The following is a 14,916-nucleotide window of genomic DNA, read 5'->3' as shown; positions in this document are numbered from 1 at the left end:
CAGGGACCAGCACACATTTTCTCTGCAGCAGGAGCAGGTGCATTGAGACAAACATGTTCTGCTTCCCTGGCCCCCAGACTTTGGGTCAGAGCTCAGTGATACGGGTCAGGGCTGCATCAGAGCAAGGAATCGCCAGAGGTCTTGCCAGAGAAGAGAAGAGATGAGATGAAATGCTCAAGCCCATCACTACAGTGTAAAACGACCTCTCCCAGAGAGATCATTGCCAGAAGTTTCCCAAAGTGCTGCCTTCTGGGTGGATCTGGATGTTCTCACCCGGGCACCTTTCCACCATGCCAGGACTCCTCACAGAGCCCTCTCTTGTCTCATCCTGCTCAAAGCCGCTGGATATTTCCATTTTCATCACTAGATGGAGCAGGAGACAGCACAGCACCCGGATGGAGCTCTGCCTTGCCCCATGGCCCTGCACCCAGACAGCTCCTCTGGCCCTCATCCACTTCCCACATCCTTTATAGAACCCTGCAGCCCATCTGCCCCTCATCTTCCCCCACACATCCTTCATAGCCCCCTGCATCCCAGGCACACCCATTTACCACTATCTCCCTACAGATCCCATAAATTCCTCTGCATATCATGCATCCAGTGTTCTTTACATCCCCTGCACTCCTCCAGATGCTGGGAACACCCCTGGGACATGCTGCCTGGGGAGCTGGGAATCTCCATTCCAATGGCAGATTAGACACTCTTGGAAGGGTCATGGGCAGCTGGTGGTGCCTGGGGACAGGAGCAAGGTGTGAGTGGCCTCCTGAGGGCCCCTCCAGCTGGGTTTGGTACCAGTGATGGTATCCATGTCCCACTGCTGAGCTCAAGCCCTCCCAACCCATGGTCCCACAGTGCCAGCAGCTTGCATCTCCTCAGAGTCCACCAGTTTGGGGAGGACACACTCATCACTGGAACCCTTCAGATTTGGGAGTGAAGAACTGAGGTGTTCCTTCAGCCCACATGATCAACAGCTGGCTCAAGGGTTGGTGTCATCAGCAGAATTTCAGGTTCTTTGATCATGGGGCTACTTTTACAGCACCCGGCCTGCTGGAACTGGATGAGCTCCATCTCTCTGTTAAGGGCAGAAGGATTTTAACTTATAAACTGGCAGAACTCATTGACAGGGCTTTAAACTAGGTTTGAAGGGGGAAGGGGATTCAGCTGGGCTATCTGGAAGCAGGCCCAAGGATGATAAACCTGAGTTAGAGGTGAAATCAGTAGCCCAGCTGAGGTGCATGTATATCAGTACACACAGCATGGGTGACAAACAGGGAGAGCTGGAGGCCGTGGTGCAACAGCAGAGCCATGATGTAGTTGCCACCACAGAAATGTGGTGGGATGACTCACATAGCTGGAGCACTGCACTGGATGGCTACAAGCTCTTCAGAAGAGATAGGAAAGGGAGAAGAGGTGGAGGAGTTCCTCTTCATATTAGGGAGGCTTTTGATGCCATGGCTATTGAAACTAATGATGATGGAGTTGAATGCTTATGGGTAAGAATTAAAGGGAAAGGCCAACAAAGCTGACATCTTACTGGGAGTTTGTTATTGTCCACCCAACCAGGAAGAAGAGGTTGACAACTTATTCTATAAACAGCTGGAGAATGTTTCAGGATCACCAGCCCTTGTTCTTCTAGGTGATTTTAACATACCAAACATCTGCTGAGAACTTTACAGCAGAAAAGAGGCAGTCCAGGAAGTTTTTAGAGTGTACTTAGGATAGCTTTTGGTCACAGCTGATGAGTGAGCCCACCAGGAGAGGGATTATATTATATATGTTGTTTGCAAATAGAGATGGGTTGGTGGGGGATGTGGTGGTTGGAGGCTGCTTGGGGAATAGTGATCATGAAATTATAGAATTCTTGATATTTGGAGAAATCAAGGGGAACATCAGTAAGACTTTTACATTGGACTTTCAGAGGGCAGACTTTGGCCTACTTAGGAGACTTACTCAGAGAGTTCCTTGGTGTCTTGGGCTGCAATGCAAGATGTAACCAAAGTATGTATTCTATTACCATCTGTTAAAACCAGGTGTGGCAGTGTTCTTTATCTCTTCCATGACCCATGCTCCCTCCAGGGGGATATCTGCTGTTAGTGGGCCATTGAATCTCACTGCATGACTGATAAAATTATAACATCCCAGTGGGAGATGCTCCACCCAGGGGGAGGAGCCCAGCATTCCTACCTGGATATAATCAGAGAATCAGAACACCACAGGCAGCCTTTCTCCACTGGATTCCCAGAGGAAAGACCAGACCCATCTACACCACTGGACCTTCAGTGGAAAACTACACCCTTCTACAGGATCACTGCTTCAACAGAACCACATCTGTCACTCCAGGAGGACTGCAGCCACCATTTAATCAGACTGCTACCAACACCCTGACCTACAGGGTGTCAGGCTGTATTCTGACTCTCTCAGTGGGTTGGTTTTTTGTACTACTGTATTTTTAAAAAATTCTTTAGTAAAAAACTGTTATTTCTATTCCCATATCTTAGCCTGAGAGCCCCTTGATTTCAAGATTATAATAATTCGGGGTGGGGGGTTTACATTTTTTCCGTTTCAAGGGAGATTTCTGCCTTCCTTAGCAGACACCTGTCTTTTCAAACCAAGACAAAGGGTGATAAAGTATTGGAATGGTCTACCCAAGGAGGCGGTGGAGTCACCATCTCTGGATGTATTTAAAAAAAGACTGGATGTGGCACTCGGTGCCACAGTTTAGTTGAGGTGTTAGGGCTGGATTGGACTCAATGACCTTGGAAGTCTCTTCCACCATAGTGACTCTGTGATTCAGAAAACAGTTATTCTCATTAATAAAGCCGAAAGTCTGAACCAGGCTTACCTTTGCCAAGTGAAGTATGACCCTCTGCACATTAACTGCCCTGAAAGCAGTACTGGCTGTCGACCAGGCCCTCCCCACTGGGCTCCCTGCACAAGCAACTGCTTTAGGACTACCTAAAAGTTCACAATATTTAAGTGTCCTGGTGGAGAAGATGGTCCTGGCTGGAAGAGCTCTGAGAGTGTTTGCTGGGGAGAAACAGAGACAACTTGCAGGTAAGTTTCTCCAGAGTCAGGCATGGTTTTCTGGGTTTTACTATATGTGTAGGGAAATTTTTTTTCCTCCCTAAAGTAATTAAAATAGCTTATTTCATATATGAGAAAGGGAAGACAGGAAACTTTTCCAATGGGCCTCTTTCCCCCAATCCCCCTCCTGTGGCACAGGACATCTGAGAAATTTTTTGAGTCCCTGGGGCAGACTGGCAGTAACAAAACCAAAGTTAACTCCAAACAAAAGCTGCAGAAAAACAGGGGTGTGGTGATGGAAATAATGCCTGGCTAAGTATGTAATTTAAATGATGATACATGGAAAAAGTTAAACAATTAAAACTTGAATCAGTCTGGCCCTGGTCCCACTTCATTGAGTTAATAAATACTAGGCTTTATCACAGTGGAGCTTGCACCTCTTTTTTTCCAAAGAAGAGAGGAGGCTCCCGGTGTTGGGCTGGTCGGAGTAGCTGTGTGGGCAGCAGTGGGTCTGGGGTCCCCAGTGCTGCCCGGGCTCTCCGTACCCTTCACAGGGGGGATCACCCCAAGGGCTGAAGCCCCCCAGCATCAATGCCCAGGACGGAGGGGCTGGGGATGCTGGTGGCTAAACCACAGAAACACACCCAACATGTGTGTGTTTTCAAGGCTGAATAGAAAAAGCACCAATTGGAGAGTCATAACCGTATTAATTATGTGTACTAATTAGACACAGAGCTACACAGAGACCCACACTATGGAAACCTTTTCTGCCACATGGGAATAATCCTCGGAGGTTTTGTCTTTTAAGTGTTTTAGGCACATACAGACCGCAATTTCCATATATGAGCTCTTCCAAATAAAACCTGTTGCGGTAGGGGTTCAGTTGCTAGCTAAGTTCGAGGTTTTTGTGTTTGTTTTTCCTCTTTTGGGGCGCCACCGTCGCTCGCGGCCCGAGGCTTCTGCTGCCGCGGCTGAAGCTTTCGCCGAGTTCGCCGCCTTCCCCCTACACCTTTCCCGCTGCCGTGGCTGTGCCTGCCGACCCCGCCGGGCCTGCCCCGGCTCCCCTGTCCCGGCTCCCCGGCTCCCCTGTCCCAGCTCCCCGGCCCCGCCGCGCCGTCCCCGGCCCCGCCGCGGTGTCCCCGGCCCCGCTGCGCTGTCCCCGGCCCCGCTGCGCTGTCCCCGGCCCCGCTGCGCTGTCCCCGGCCCCGCTGCGCTGTCCCCGGCCCCGCCGCGGTGTCCCCGGCCCCGCTGCGCCGCCCCCGGCCCCGCTGCGCCGTCCCCGGCCCCGCTGCGCTGTCCCCCCGCCTGTGCCCGTGTGTTTCCGCTTCCCCGTGTCCCAGCCGCAGGGGCTCGGCCAGCGCGGTCTCTCCCCCTCTCCGCCGCGGCTCCACCCCGCGGTTCCACCCCCTCTTGGAAAACTCCTAATCCTCGGAACTTTATTAGAGAATTCCCATGCCAGTTATCTTAACCTGTCTGTATTTTATTCGTAGAAAGTTTGTGTGCCCGCTGGCTTTATTTTCTAACCGGTTCTCACGATTCCCAACCCCCCGAGGCGTTAACCCTTTAAAAGAAGCGGTCAGATTCCCGAATCTTTTTGACTTTCTCCTGGATTTCTCCTTACAGAATAAACCCGTGAATTGCAAACCAGAAGAAAGTCCTCCCCTCATTCCTCCGCCTGACCCCAGAGACGTGTGTTCAAAGAAGGGCTGAAAAGCTCACACCCGAACCGGGGCTCAAACAGAAGCCCTGGCTCGGGCCCCTCTTGGGGAAAAGAAAGAGAGAAAACCTATTGGAGCTAGCCGGGGAAATCTCTGGCCCATGTCAAAAACCCTTTCGGTTAAATATTGGAGGCACTTACCTCACACCCCTTCTGACTTTCCCATACACCAGTGATTTGAACCCTAATCAACTATTAAATCAGACCCATCAAGATTGAGCTACAGAAGCAAACATTCCTCTGACACCGCTGCTACCCCAACCTGCCCTTGCCTCCCAATCCCCCACACTCCCACCACCCAGTGGGCTCCTGTACTCCAAGGGCCAGCAATAAAGAACCGCTCCTTGGGAAGAAAATCCAGATCACTCCAGCAGTGACAGCAGTAATATCCCCAGCACTGTAGAACTGTGGATCCCAGTCTGATGGACATCAGGTGGGAGAAGGTTGTCTTGGAGTGTCACTGTGGCTGATTAAACACCACCAAATTCACTGATCCATCAGCCTTGTGCAGGGGCAGATGCAGCAAAGCTCTGAGCCATGACAGGATGAGCGGTCACACTGCAGGAGAGGAGCCAGGCTCCAGTGGTGGATCATGTAACAGGCAGAGACTCAGTGGGTATTTCCCACCTCCACACCTGATAGGATGTAGGATCCCAGGAAGGTCTGAAGTCAAAAAAACCCCACAGCAACTCCCCCCAAAACACAGGCCAAACCTCAAACAATCTCTCAATGACATGTGAAAAGTAATGCATATGGAGATGTAATTTGTATCTCCAAGATGCTTTTTGAAATTTATCCAGTGTCCTTCTCACCTGGATGCCAGGGGACCCCCATACATACAGACCAGGCAAAGGCCAAGTGATGTGAGACGAAATCCATAATACAATTTTATTTTTTGTTTCATACAAGCAATACCCTCCCCACATTTTACAGAGTTTAATAGCATTATCTGGTGATAGAGAAGGTGACACTTGCTCCTGCAAGCCTCTCAACAGGAACAGGGTGGCCTGAAGCCAGGAAACCCTGTGCCCTGGGATGGGCCTGTGTGAGGCAGGTCCAAGCTCTGCAGGGGGATCAGATGAAGTGATTACTCCTGAGAAAGGGTATCATGACATGCCAAGTGGAAATACTGATTTGAGGGGACTTGGGATAAAATTAAAAGAACAGCTGCATGCCCAGTATTCCCAGTGCTGTACTGGTGTGGCAGCCAAGCACGACCACCAAGGGTGTCCTGGCAGCAGCCTGCTCAGCTGGGTGTTTAAATTGAGGGCAATGAACCAACTTTATAACTTGGTGCTCCCTGTATCAGGGCTGCAGACTCCTGGCATCCTGCAGGTAGAATCAAATGGGGACAAGAACCCCAGGGAGTGACAAACAGCACCACTGGCAGCTCCAGCTGTCTGCCTGTAAAACAGGGAAAAGCATCCCGTGCCATTCATGTTGTGATTCTTCCATCATGCAGCCGAGCTGTACTCAGTCCTGGATTTGGGTGAAGCCTGAACTCTCAAGCTACAGACACTAGAGCTCAAACCAGCAATGTATAAGGATAACAGTGGAATTCAGAATAAATGTTTCTGAAAAAGGCAACCAAGCAGAGCCCTGCAAACCAGGGAAGTAATTCTTCCTGCCTGATTACCTTGGCTCCTCATTTATAACTTGTCAAAGTATTGTTACGGTACAGCTTGGACAAGGTGAATTTAGCCATAACACAAATCCAATCTGGCTAGCCTAGTTCATGCCAGAACAAGTCCCTGGATAAGTTACAGGGACCCTCAGCCATTTGAGTTTAGTTACAAGCACACCACTGGCCAGAGATCTGGGCAGAGAGAGATCCCAGCCAATGAGCTATCTAAGCCTGGGAGCTTTAAACCAACTATATAAGTAAGTTCTGAACAATAAAACAGGTTGTTTTGTCTGATAACAAAAAAAAATCAAGTCATAAATTCTGTCTTCCAACCCATAACCAACAAATAACAATATTTATCCTAAACATTCCCCTTCAGAGGGCCCAACTGACCAAGCAAGGCCACATAAATACAAGAAAAACATGGTTCAGCACTGTGAGAAAAATTTCCACGTTTCTTGTACTTTGAGAATTAAAAATTCCTGATTGCAGAAGGAGGGGGAGGTGGGTGTCCTGCTGTTAGCCAGCATCTCTGTGGGACCCAGCTGGAAGGAGCCCATGGCTGCTGGGAGGCTGCAGGGCACGGGGCAGGAGCTGCTGCATCCTTGTAAGGCACTGCATGAAGATGTCTAGATGGGAGACCAGTTAATCCCTTCCCTAAAATCCCTTCTGGGGTGCAGAACCTGTAGGAAGAAATTACCTGCCCAGCCTCAACTAGGATCACGCTCCCAACCCTCCGCCAATCCCCAGTTTTCCCTCTTACAGAGAGTCAGGAGGGGAAGGGGTGCTTTGACCATCACCCCATTTCTTATTTTCCTTTTCCATGGAAGGAAAGCAAGCACAACCATTTCTTTTTCTCCCCCACATCCTTTTTCTCTCAAATGGAGGAGGAAGAAGAGTAAGGCTGTTGGAAAGCAGAAGTAACCTCGTGGTACCAAAGACACAGCTCCCATCGCCTTGCACAGCAGTACGCAGAAGCTGAGCAACTCAACTTTCTCTCTCCTTCCTCTGAGTACTAACATGAAAAAAACCACATTTCTCTAAGAAACATTTCAAGATCTACAAAATATTTTCCCTGTAAACTAAAGTGGATGATGGACCTGGTTAAAAGCACTGCCTTGGGAGATGGGTATAAAGACAACCCTGCTGCCCTGGGATTTGGGGCTCACCCAAACTCCAGTTATTCCCTAAGTGGCTGGAGGGATTTTATCACCCCCTTCCTGCTGGGAGACAGACCCAGATGGCAGAAGTCTGAGGATCTAGAAATAAAGGACTGCAAAATTATAGCAAAAACTGGAGAATAGTCACAATGGCCAAAGCAAAGGCAGCTGTGGGCAGAAATGTAGGAGGTGAGGATAATCAAAGGGTGCTCCAGACTACTGCAGTGTCCTTTCAAGGTGTGCTTGGGTTATTCGATGACAGAACAATTGAATTAGGAGTAGAAGAAGGAAGAAAAAAGCCTCATCACACACTCAGTGTGGAGATCTCTTGGGAACTCAAACTTCTTCTTGTCAGCCTCAAACTGCACTGCTGTGGTTAAAAGAGTTTCATTTTAATTACTTTTTTAAGAGACCACCCTTCCTTGGCACATTTGCTGGGACACAGCTGAGTGAGGCACCCACTGGTATCATCCTGACTCTCAGGGGCTGGTTTTTAATCGCTGGGGCAGGCACAGGACAAGAAATTAGGGTTAGGACATAAGAGACAGCTTATTTTATTAAAGTGCCTTATTTTCTTGGAGCTTTTAATGTATCTTCTAAAACATCTTCAGTAAAAGGAGGGCATAACAAAAAAAAAAGAAAAAAAAGGAATACAGGTTTTATATGAAAGAGAGTAAAGAATTAAACAATATTTACACAGATCTTGGACAAGATTACAGCACAGACTAATAACCCAACACAGCAAAAAGCGGAGTGTCAAAAAGAAGGGCAAAACCTGTTTGAATGCTTTCAACACCATTCCCCAGAGATCCCAAGTGTAAACGGTTTTATCTAGGAGAAGGCATTTTAACTTGGGCTTTGGTAATTGGGGTTGATCACAGCTCCACTGCTCGCAGCTGGCAGGAGGACGTGGGTGGGCTCACGGCCATCCGACCTCTCCAGAGCACAGCCCAGCCTTAGACGAGTTCAACTTTAGCATTTGGATAAACAGCCACCACATCATATCCTTCAGGAGGCTTAACCCTCTCCTTGGCATGCATCTCGCAGTACAGCTGCTCCTCAATGAAGAAATACCCTCTCTGCTTCAGGTTGAGGCCACAGTCGTCACACATGAAGCACTCGGGGTGGTAGAGTTTGTCCCGAGCCTTGACGATGGTGCCCCTGGGAGAGATTGGGAAAGCTCTTTGAGGTGGAGAAACAACGAGCATGAGCAGCTTTTCCTGCTGCCTCAAGTAAAACAAAGTGGAGGAAAGCAGCATGCAGGGACATGTAAGGGTGTTATCAGGGCTTCTCAGCCCACCCAAAGCTGCCACCTCACTCCAGGTGTGGCTTCACTATGCTTCAGTGGGAAGGGATGCTCCATACCCAGCAGCACCGCTCCACAGCTTGATGCAAAACAGAGCCTTAAAGATCTACACTCAGCCTGGATCTGAAAATCAGGAGCCAGCATCCTGCAAGGACTGGCACTGTGCACTTGCAGGCACTATGACTTGTGGAGCAGAGATCCTCAACTCACAGCAAGAACACGGCTGCAGCCATTTGCACAGCTCACACTCAACCAGCAAATCTGGCTTGAGCAGGATGTAAATTAAAGCAGAACATAAATTACAATAGGTCATAAATTACAACAGAAGAAAGCAGAAAATCACTTATACTTTCTAAAATAAACATCCATCTGTCAGAGAGTAACTCTTCAACAAACAAACAAAACAGCTCTCTTCTTCTCAACACTCAAGGTGCTTCTCCCACCAACCCTTGTAAGGCAGTGAAGGAGTGCTGGTGCCGTGGTGCTATTCATAGTCCCTGGGCAGCTACTATGATAAGCAGGGCACAAACCATCCCATAAATCATCCCTTGCAAGATTCCCTTAAAAGGGGCAATCCAAACTGTATTGCTCAGGTTTAGATATGGTTAGAAAAAAACAGAAAAGGATTCAAGTTATTCTGCTATAAATCCTAACCCATGTGCCTGGCAGGACCCAACCTAGCCATGTCCCAGTGTTAGCATCCCCACTACACTGGGGGCTCCCATGAGGCACAACACTTACACGATCCCATTCCTGCAGCGGGTGCACTCAGGAAGCATCTGCAGCCCAGACATGGAACCACCAAGCTTTGGCACTGGAGACTTAATGTTTCGGGGGTTGCTCAGTTTGTCGAGTTTTTCACCTGCCAAGAATTATAAAGACACAGATTGAAAATAAAGACACAGAAGCCTCTCAGGGCTGTTTTTTCCTCTTTGTTCTTCTTCTTCCTTTTTTTTTTTTCTTTTCCTTTTCCCTTACAGAGTCAGAAGAGTCTGCCTGTCATAACAGAACCTGCAACTTCCTTGGAAGTTCCAGGACAGCACCAGCTGAACAGACATGGACCTCGTCAAAATGTAAAGCAGCTGCGATCTAGACATGAGAGGTTAATTTTGCTGTAATATTACTTAATGAGTTAAGAATCATAAATAGTGAAGAGCCCAAAGAAGCACCCCCCCCCAATAAAAAAAGGTTCCATCACACCAACATTTCAGGTACTCTTGGTAGGTCCACCATCTGTCAAGGAGATGCAGATGAATGCATTTCAGAGAATGAGGCAAATTGCACCAAACAATAATAGAATCACATGCATTTTTCTTCCTGGAGCACACATTTTAGCTCAAATAATCTAAACCATAATATTGTGATAGAAGATAAGGTCTTCTGAGGCACCAGGCCTCCTTCCATGAAAGTCCAACAACAGAAAAAGAACCAATGAAGATTTTGTGCATATGAAAAGTATCATAGCAGAGTTTTCAGTGTTGCTGCTCCCACTCCCCACAGACCATCTACCCTCTGATTCTGGACAACACCAACATGCTTGTTGCCATCCCCTGGGACACTTAAAAGCTTCCAGTATTGACTGCATGGTTTTTCCACAGATGACAGGTCTGTTTGGCATATATCCATCTATGGTTCCTCTGTGATTGCCTAAGGTCATAGAAAGGAAAAGCTCATGAAGAAGGACCAGTTAGCTCACAGTTTGGAAAAGCAGCAGAGGAGCTCTTGGATGAACAGGTCCTTCTCCAGAGCTCAAATTTGCCACACTTCCTGAGCTTCCAAGGTGTTTCAGTTCAGGGTCCATTGTAAACATGTGTTTCAAGCCCTGAAGCTCAGAAGCTCTCAGTAGGGCACAAGCACTTTCAGACTGAGGTTTCTGCACATACTCTGTTACAGTTTTGGCAGCTTCAGAGCTAAATCCAGTGTAAGGGCCTCCTATGGCTCCAGGAACATCTCTGCCTTTCCTAAAAGGAACTTTTAGTACCTGGAGCCTGATACATGATCACTGCTGGTTGCTCACAGACCCTGGTGCAGCGTCACAGGAAAGATACATTTTGAAAGGTGTTACTCGGAAGAGCTTTTTCTCTCTAGAGGGAAAGACCCCTGCTCCCCCGTCTAGTGTGTCTCAGGAGTGCTCATTGTCCTGGGCCCAGATGGGAAGGATGGTGCACACCTCACTCATCCCCTGGGGTGCACAGGCACCTTCACACCACAGCTCCCCTCTCCAGCCATGGCTCTGACACAGAGGCCAATGCTGCCAGCAGTTCCAGCCAAGTGGGTAAAACCAAAAGGACCGACTTCCCACCAGACCCCACCTCCCCAAAACACAACACAGTGTTTAGCAAGGCCAAGAGCTTTCATACATGCAAGAGCAGAGCAGGGTTACTCCACCCCAGGAGTTCCCCAATACTTGGCTGGCTCCAGCCAAGCTCCTTGTTGAATCCTTCCACTGCCTTGCTGGGAATAAACTGAAAAAACTGCTCCAACTGTTGGCTTCCCCCAGCATGAGACACAGCGCGCTTGGACTAGACACGCTCATCTGCCAACATTTAACAGTTAAGCTGCCACTGCCTCTCATGGAGAGTGCCTGGATATGCTGCCTAAAAAAGGAAAGAAGAGGGGAAAAAAAAAGGGATTTTACAGCAAAATGAACCCTGCAGAGAAGACTGTTTTCCATCTTCCTGAACTGTGTATCATTTCCTTCTATTTACCAGCCCAGTCTCATGGTGATTTATGGTTTTCAGCAGGGCAGCAAATGCTTTAACTCCACAAACTCAACCATGCCATCCCGATTATGGCTGGAGCATTTGTCCTTTCTGATTCATGGGTGCCTATGAAGGTGGGCACTGCCATTCCTCCAGCCTCCACCTCAGCACAAAGCATTGGTCCCTAAGAGTGTGGGATAGAGCTATAATGCTTCCAGCAGAAATACATTCCATATAAAACAGGTTGTTGTCCAAGACACTCAGCTCCTTGGGAGAGGAGAGCTTGACCTTAAAAGGACAATGCAGGGCAGACTCAGGTCAAAATGTGTAATTTTAGGCTTAAGGAAAAAGGAGCAGGGGTGGCAGCTGTAAAACAAGCCCAGCAGGAACACTTGGGATTGAAAATGTGCTGGAACATCACAGACCTTCATGCCAAGCAGAGATGCTTTTCACCTAATTTCTCATCCCTTGTGAAATAAACAGCGTTGGAATGACCAAGGCACAAGTGAGGCTGTGCCTACAAGCAGTCACACCTCCCCTCCACACTACTGACAGGGACAGGGAGAATGGTAGAACCCAGGTGACAGTATCTGCTCCAGCCTGTCCCAGACTGGCTGGTACCCAACAGGCTCTCAGGCTCCAGTTGAAGATGCGGTGTTGCACTGGTGATGGGCTAGTGCCAAGAGAATTCTGAGGAGCACACATCCAGGACTGGTTGGACAGTCCCAGGATGCGGGGACTTGTCTTGCCACCTCTTTGTTCCCCATGCCCCCAGTCCACAGCCTTTTCTTTCTCCCTACTAGCAATGGGCTTCTGCCTGCCCAGGGCTGCAGGATGCAGGAGAATGTGGGTACTAAATTCAAAAAGCAAGCAGGGAACAGAGCCTGGGTGAAACTAAGTCACACAGGCTTCTCACTCTGGCCTGAGAAAGCCTCAGGAGAAATCCAAACAGTCCTTGGTAAAGGACAACAATCTTGGCAGGTGTTGTTTAGGATTTACTTGCAAGAAACAGTCAAAGAGTGGTGTTCCACTTAACCAATGATGGTGATGTGTTGCTTTAATGACCAATGAGAGTTTTACCTCCCTTACTTCTCGAACATGTGTATAAAAGAAGATTAATAATAATAAACTTTGCTCTCTTGGACAATGCAGCTAAGAGAGCCATGTCGTATTGCTTCGCTGTTCCTAATATAGTGCGACAGGAGAAGGCAGGAGCAAACCAGTGAAGCTTGAAATCTGCTCCCTTTCCCTGGCACAGAGAAGGGAGAAGGCAGCAGCGTTATTAATTGGGATTAACATAGTCACTTCCCATTTGCTTCCTCCTAATGAGGAGATTGGGGAAACAACAGATTTGTCATTGCTCTTGGAGGTCTTGAAGGACCTGAAGGTCCAACTGGGGCCTGTATTTAACATCAGTATTTCTGCCAATCCAAGGGCTGTAATAAAATATAATAATATACCCAGTGCTTCTATGGCTGATCCTATCTCATGCTTTGTAACTATGGCTCAGTCCCACAGAGAAAATCAATACTGGTGGAATTCCATGATGATCAGAAGTTACCTGCAATTATGCTTCTTGTGAAGCAAGAACCAACATCCTTCTAGTTAAAGAACAGACTTCTCCAACATTTTAGACAAACAGAAACTGAAATGCAACAGCCCAACTCACTACCTCTCATGGCTCTATAATGAGATTTACAGCAGTTGGTATTTTCCCATAAAATATACATTCCTGGATTCACATGATTGGAATATGGGGCCCTTGGAAGGAAGCAGAAAAAGAAGTCTTGCACTGTAGGGCTGTAAAGCAAAGCCTACAAATTTGAACATAAAAGCTTCAATAGATTTAATGTTGAAAGGCAAATAAAAATAAAAAAGAAGCTGAAATGTATACATTGGGGATCTTATTATTTAATGTGTTAATGACATGGGCAGAAAGCTGTGACAGACCTGAGAAGTGAGCCAAGAGCTCCCAATCCCTATCCTTGTCTTGCTGAGGACCATCCCATGTCCTTATGCAAATGTCAATTACTTAACCAGACCAGATTCTCCAGCAGTGATCTTACACAACCACTTAAGGCCACCATATTTTATCTCAGGAAACAGCTGCCACAGTGGTTACAAATCCAGCTTTCACACAGTGCTCAAATCAGCCACAAAATTTGGTAAAGGAGTATGTGAAACATGGATTTGAAATCTGCCATCCCAGTGGTCTCCTCACAGGAGGGTTGACTGGGTACCAACCTCCTTACCATTCTCACTGGCCTCCAACATGCCCTGTAAGTACCGGAAGGATCCAGACTGCTTTGGCTCTGAAATGGGCTTCTCATAATCCTGAAGCATCTTGTAAACATCTGACTCCACATCAATCCCATTTCTGTTCCGTGGGAGAGACTTCACGGGGTCCATGCTGGTTTAAAGCAGAAAGAAAGGCTCAAGTCAAACAGAAACAACTACTGTCAGCTCATCAGGGAGGTACTGACTGTAATCTCCACATTGCTGGCCCAGTTACAAATTCCTTCAGGTCAATTTCGTCAAGGTTCTGCCTTGGGGGTCGCTTGCCATGTTTCATGTTAAGTCCCTCCAAGCATGGTGTCTCCACCATTGCTCCAGGCAGCCTGTGTCAGGGCTTGACAAGCCCTTTGACTTTCTTCTTTAGTGAAGAAATTTTTGCTAATATCCAATTTAAACCTCTCCTCCACTTGTCTTCCTTGGCATTAATCCCAGCTTGGGGATCATACCTCTCTACGCAAGCCCTGCCCTGGTCCTACCTGTGGGCAGGACTGATGTGGAGTCCACTCAGCTGGCCTGGAAGCACCGACTCAGAGCTGTTGTTCATGTAGAGCCGGGTTGGTTGGTGATGCTGCATGTTCAGCATCTGCTTGTTGTCCATGGGGCTGCTCCCAGACCCCTGGGGCATCGACCTCCTGCTCTGGGCAGGGCCACTGTCCTGAAAAGAAAGAAAGAAAGCAGAAAACCTGAGATTTAAAGTGTGTGATGTACATGGAGGGGCTCTGTTGGGATATAGAGTTTACATTAGTAACATTTTATGTGTGCTGTGAAAAACAGGTTTGTGCAGCAGAAAAAGGAAAATTCAGGCTTGACCTGCAGTTAAATTGTGCTGAATCTACACAGCTCCCCTTGGTCCCCAACCAAAAGAATTTGCTATTCCTCCATGGAGAGCCACTGCCAAATATTCTGCATTTATTTTCCTGCATTTATTTTCTATTTAAAAGCATATTTGCTGTTTCTTTAAAAGAAAGGCTGCAAGTCTACTTCTTACTTCATGTTCCATCACTCTGAGGGCACCTGCTGTGCTCCTGACTTCAGGGCCATCCCTTCCATTTCTATCAGCAAAACAGGATAAACCCATGCTAGGCAGC

General features: G+C 47.8%; 1 protein-coding gene across 1 annotated transcript in view; it reads right to left on the bottom strand.

The window, feature by feature from the left end:
* Positions 1–5,614: 5,614 nt before the first annotated feature.
* Positions 5,615–14,916, bottom strand: part of PDLIM4 (PDZ and LIM domain 4) — a 42,557-nt gene continuing 33,255 nt past the window's right edge. Inside the window, exons 4-7 of the mRNA XM_058848931.1 lie at positions 14,305–14,483; positions 13,786–13,943; positions 9,573–9,693; positions 5,615–8,686 (exon numbers count right to left, since the gene is read on the bottom strand). Of these exons, the coding sequence (XP_058704914.1) occupies positions 8,482–8,686; positions 9,573–9,693; positions 13,786–13,943; positions 14,305–14,483 (663 nt within the window). The 3' untranslated portion in view covers positions 5,615–8,481. The remainder of the gene's footprint in view (positions 8,687–9,572; positions 9,694–13,785; positions 13,944–14,304; positions 14,484–14,916) is intronic.

This window comes from Poecile atricapillus, chromosome 13 (assembly GCF_030490865.1).
Source record: "Poecile atricapillus isolate bPoeAtr1 chromosome 13, bPoeAtr1.hap1, whole genome shotgun sequence".
Lineage (NCBI taxonomy): Eukaryota > Metazoa > Chordata > Aves > Passeriformes > Paridae > Poecile > Poecile atricapillus.
Note: the sequence above shows the minus strand (reverse complement) of the source record. Positions and strands in the feature narration are given on the sequence as shown.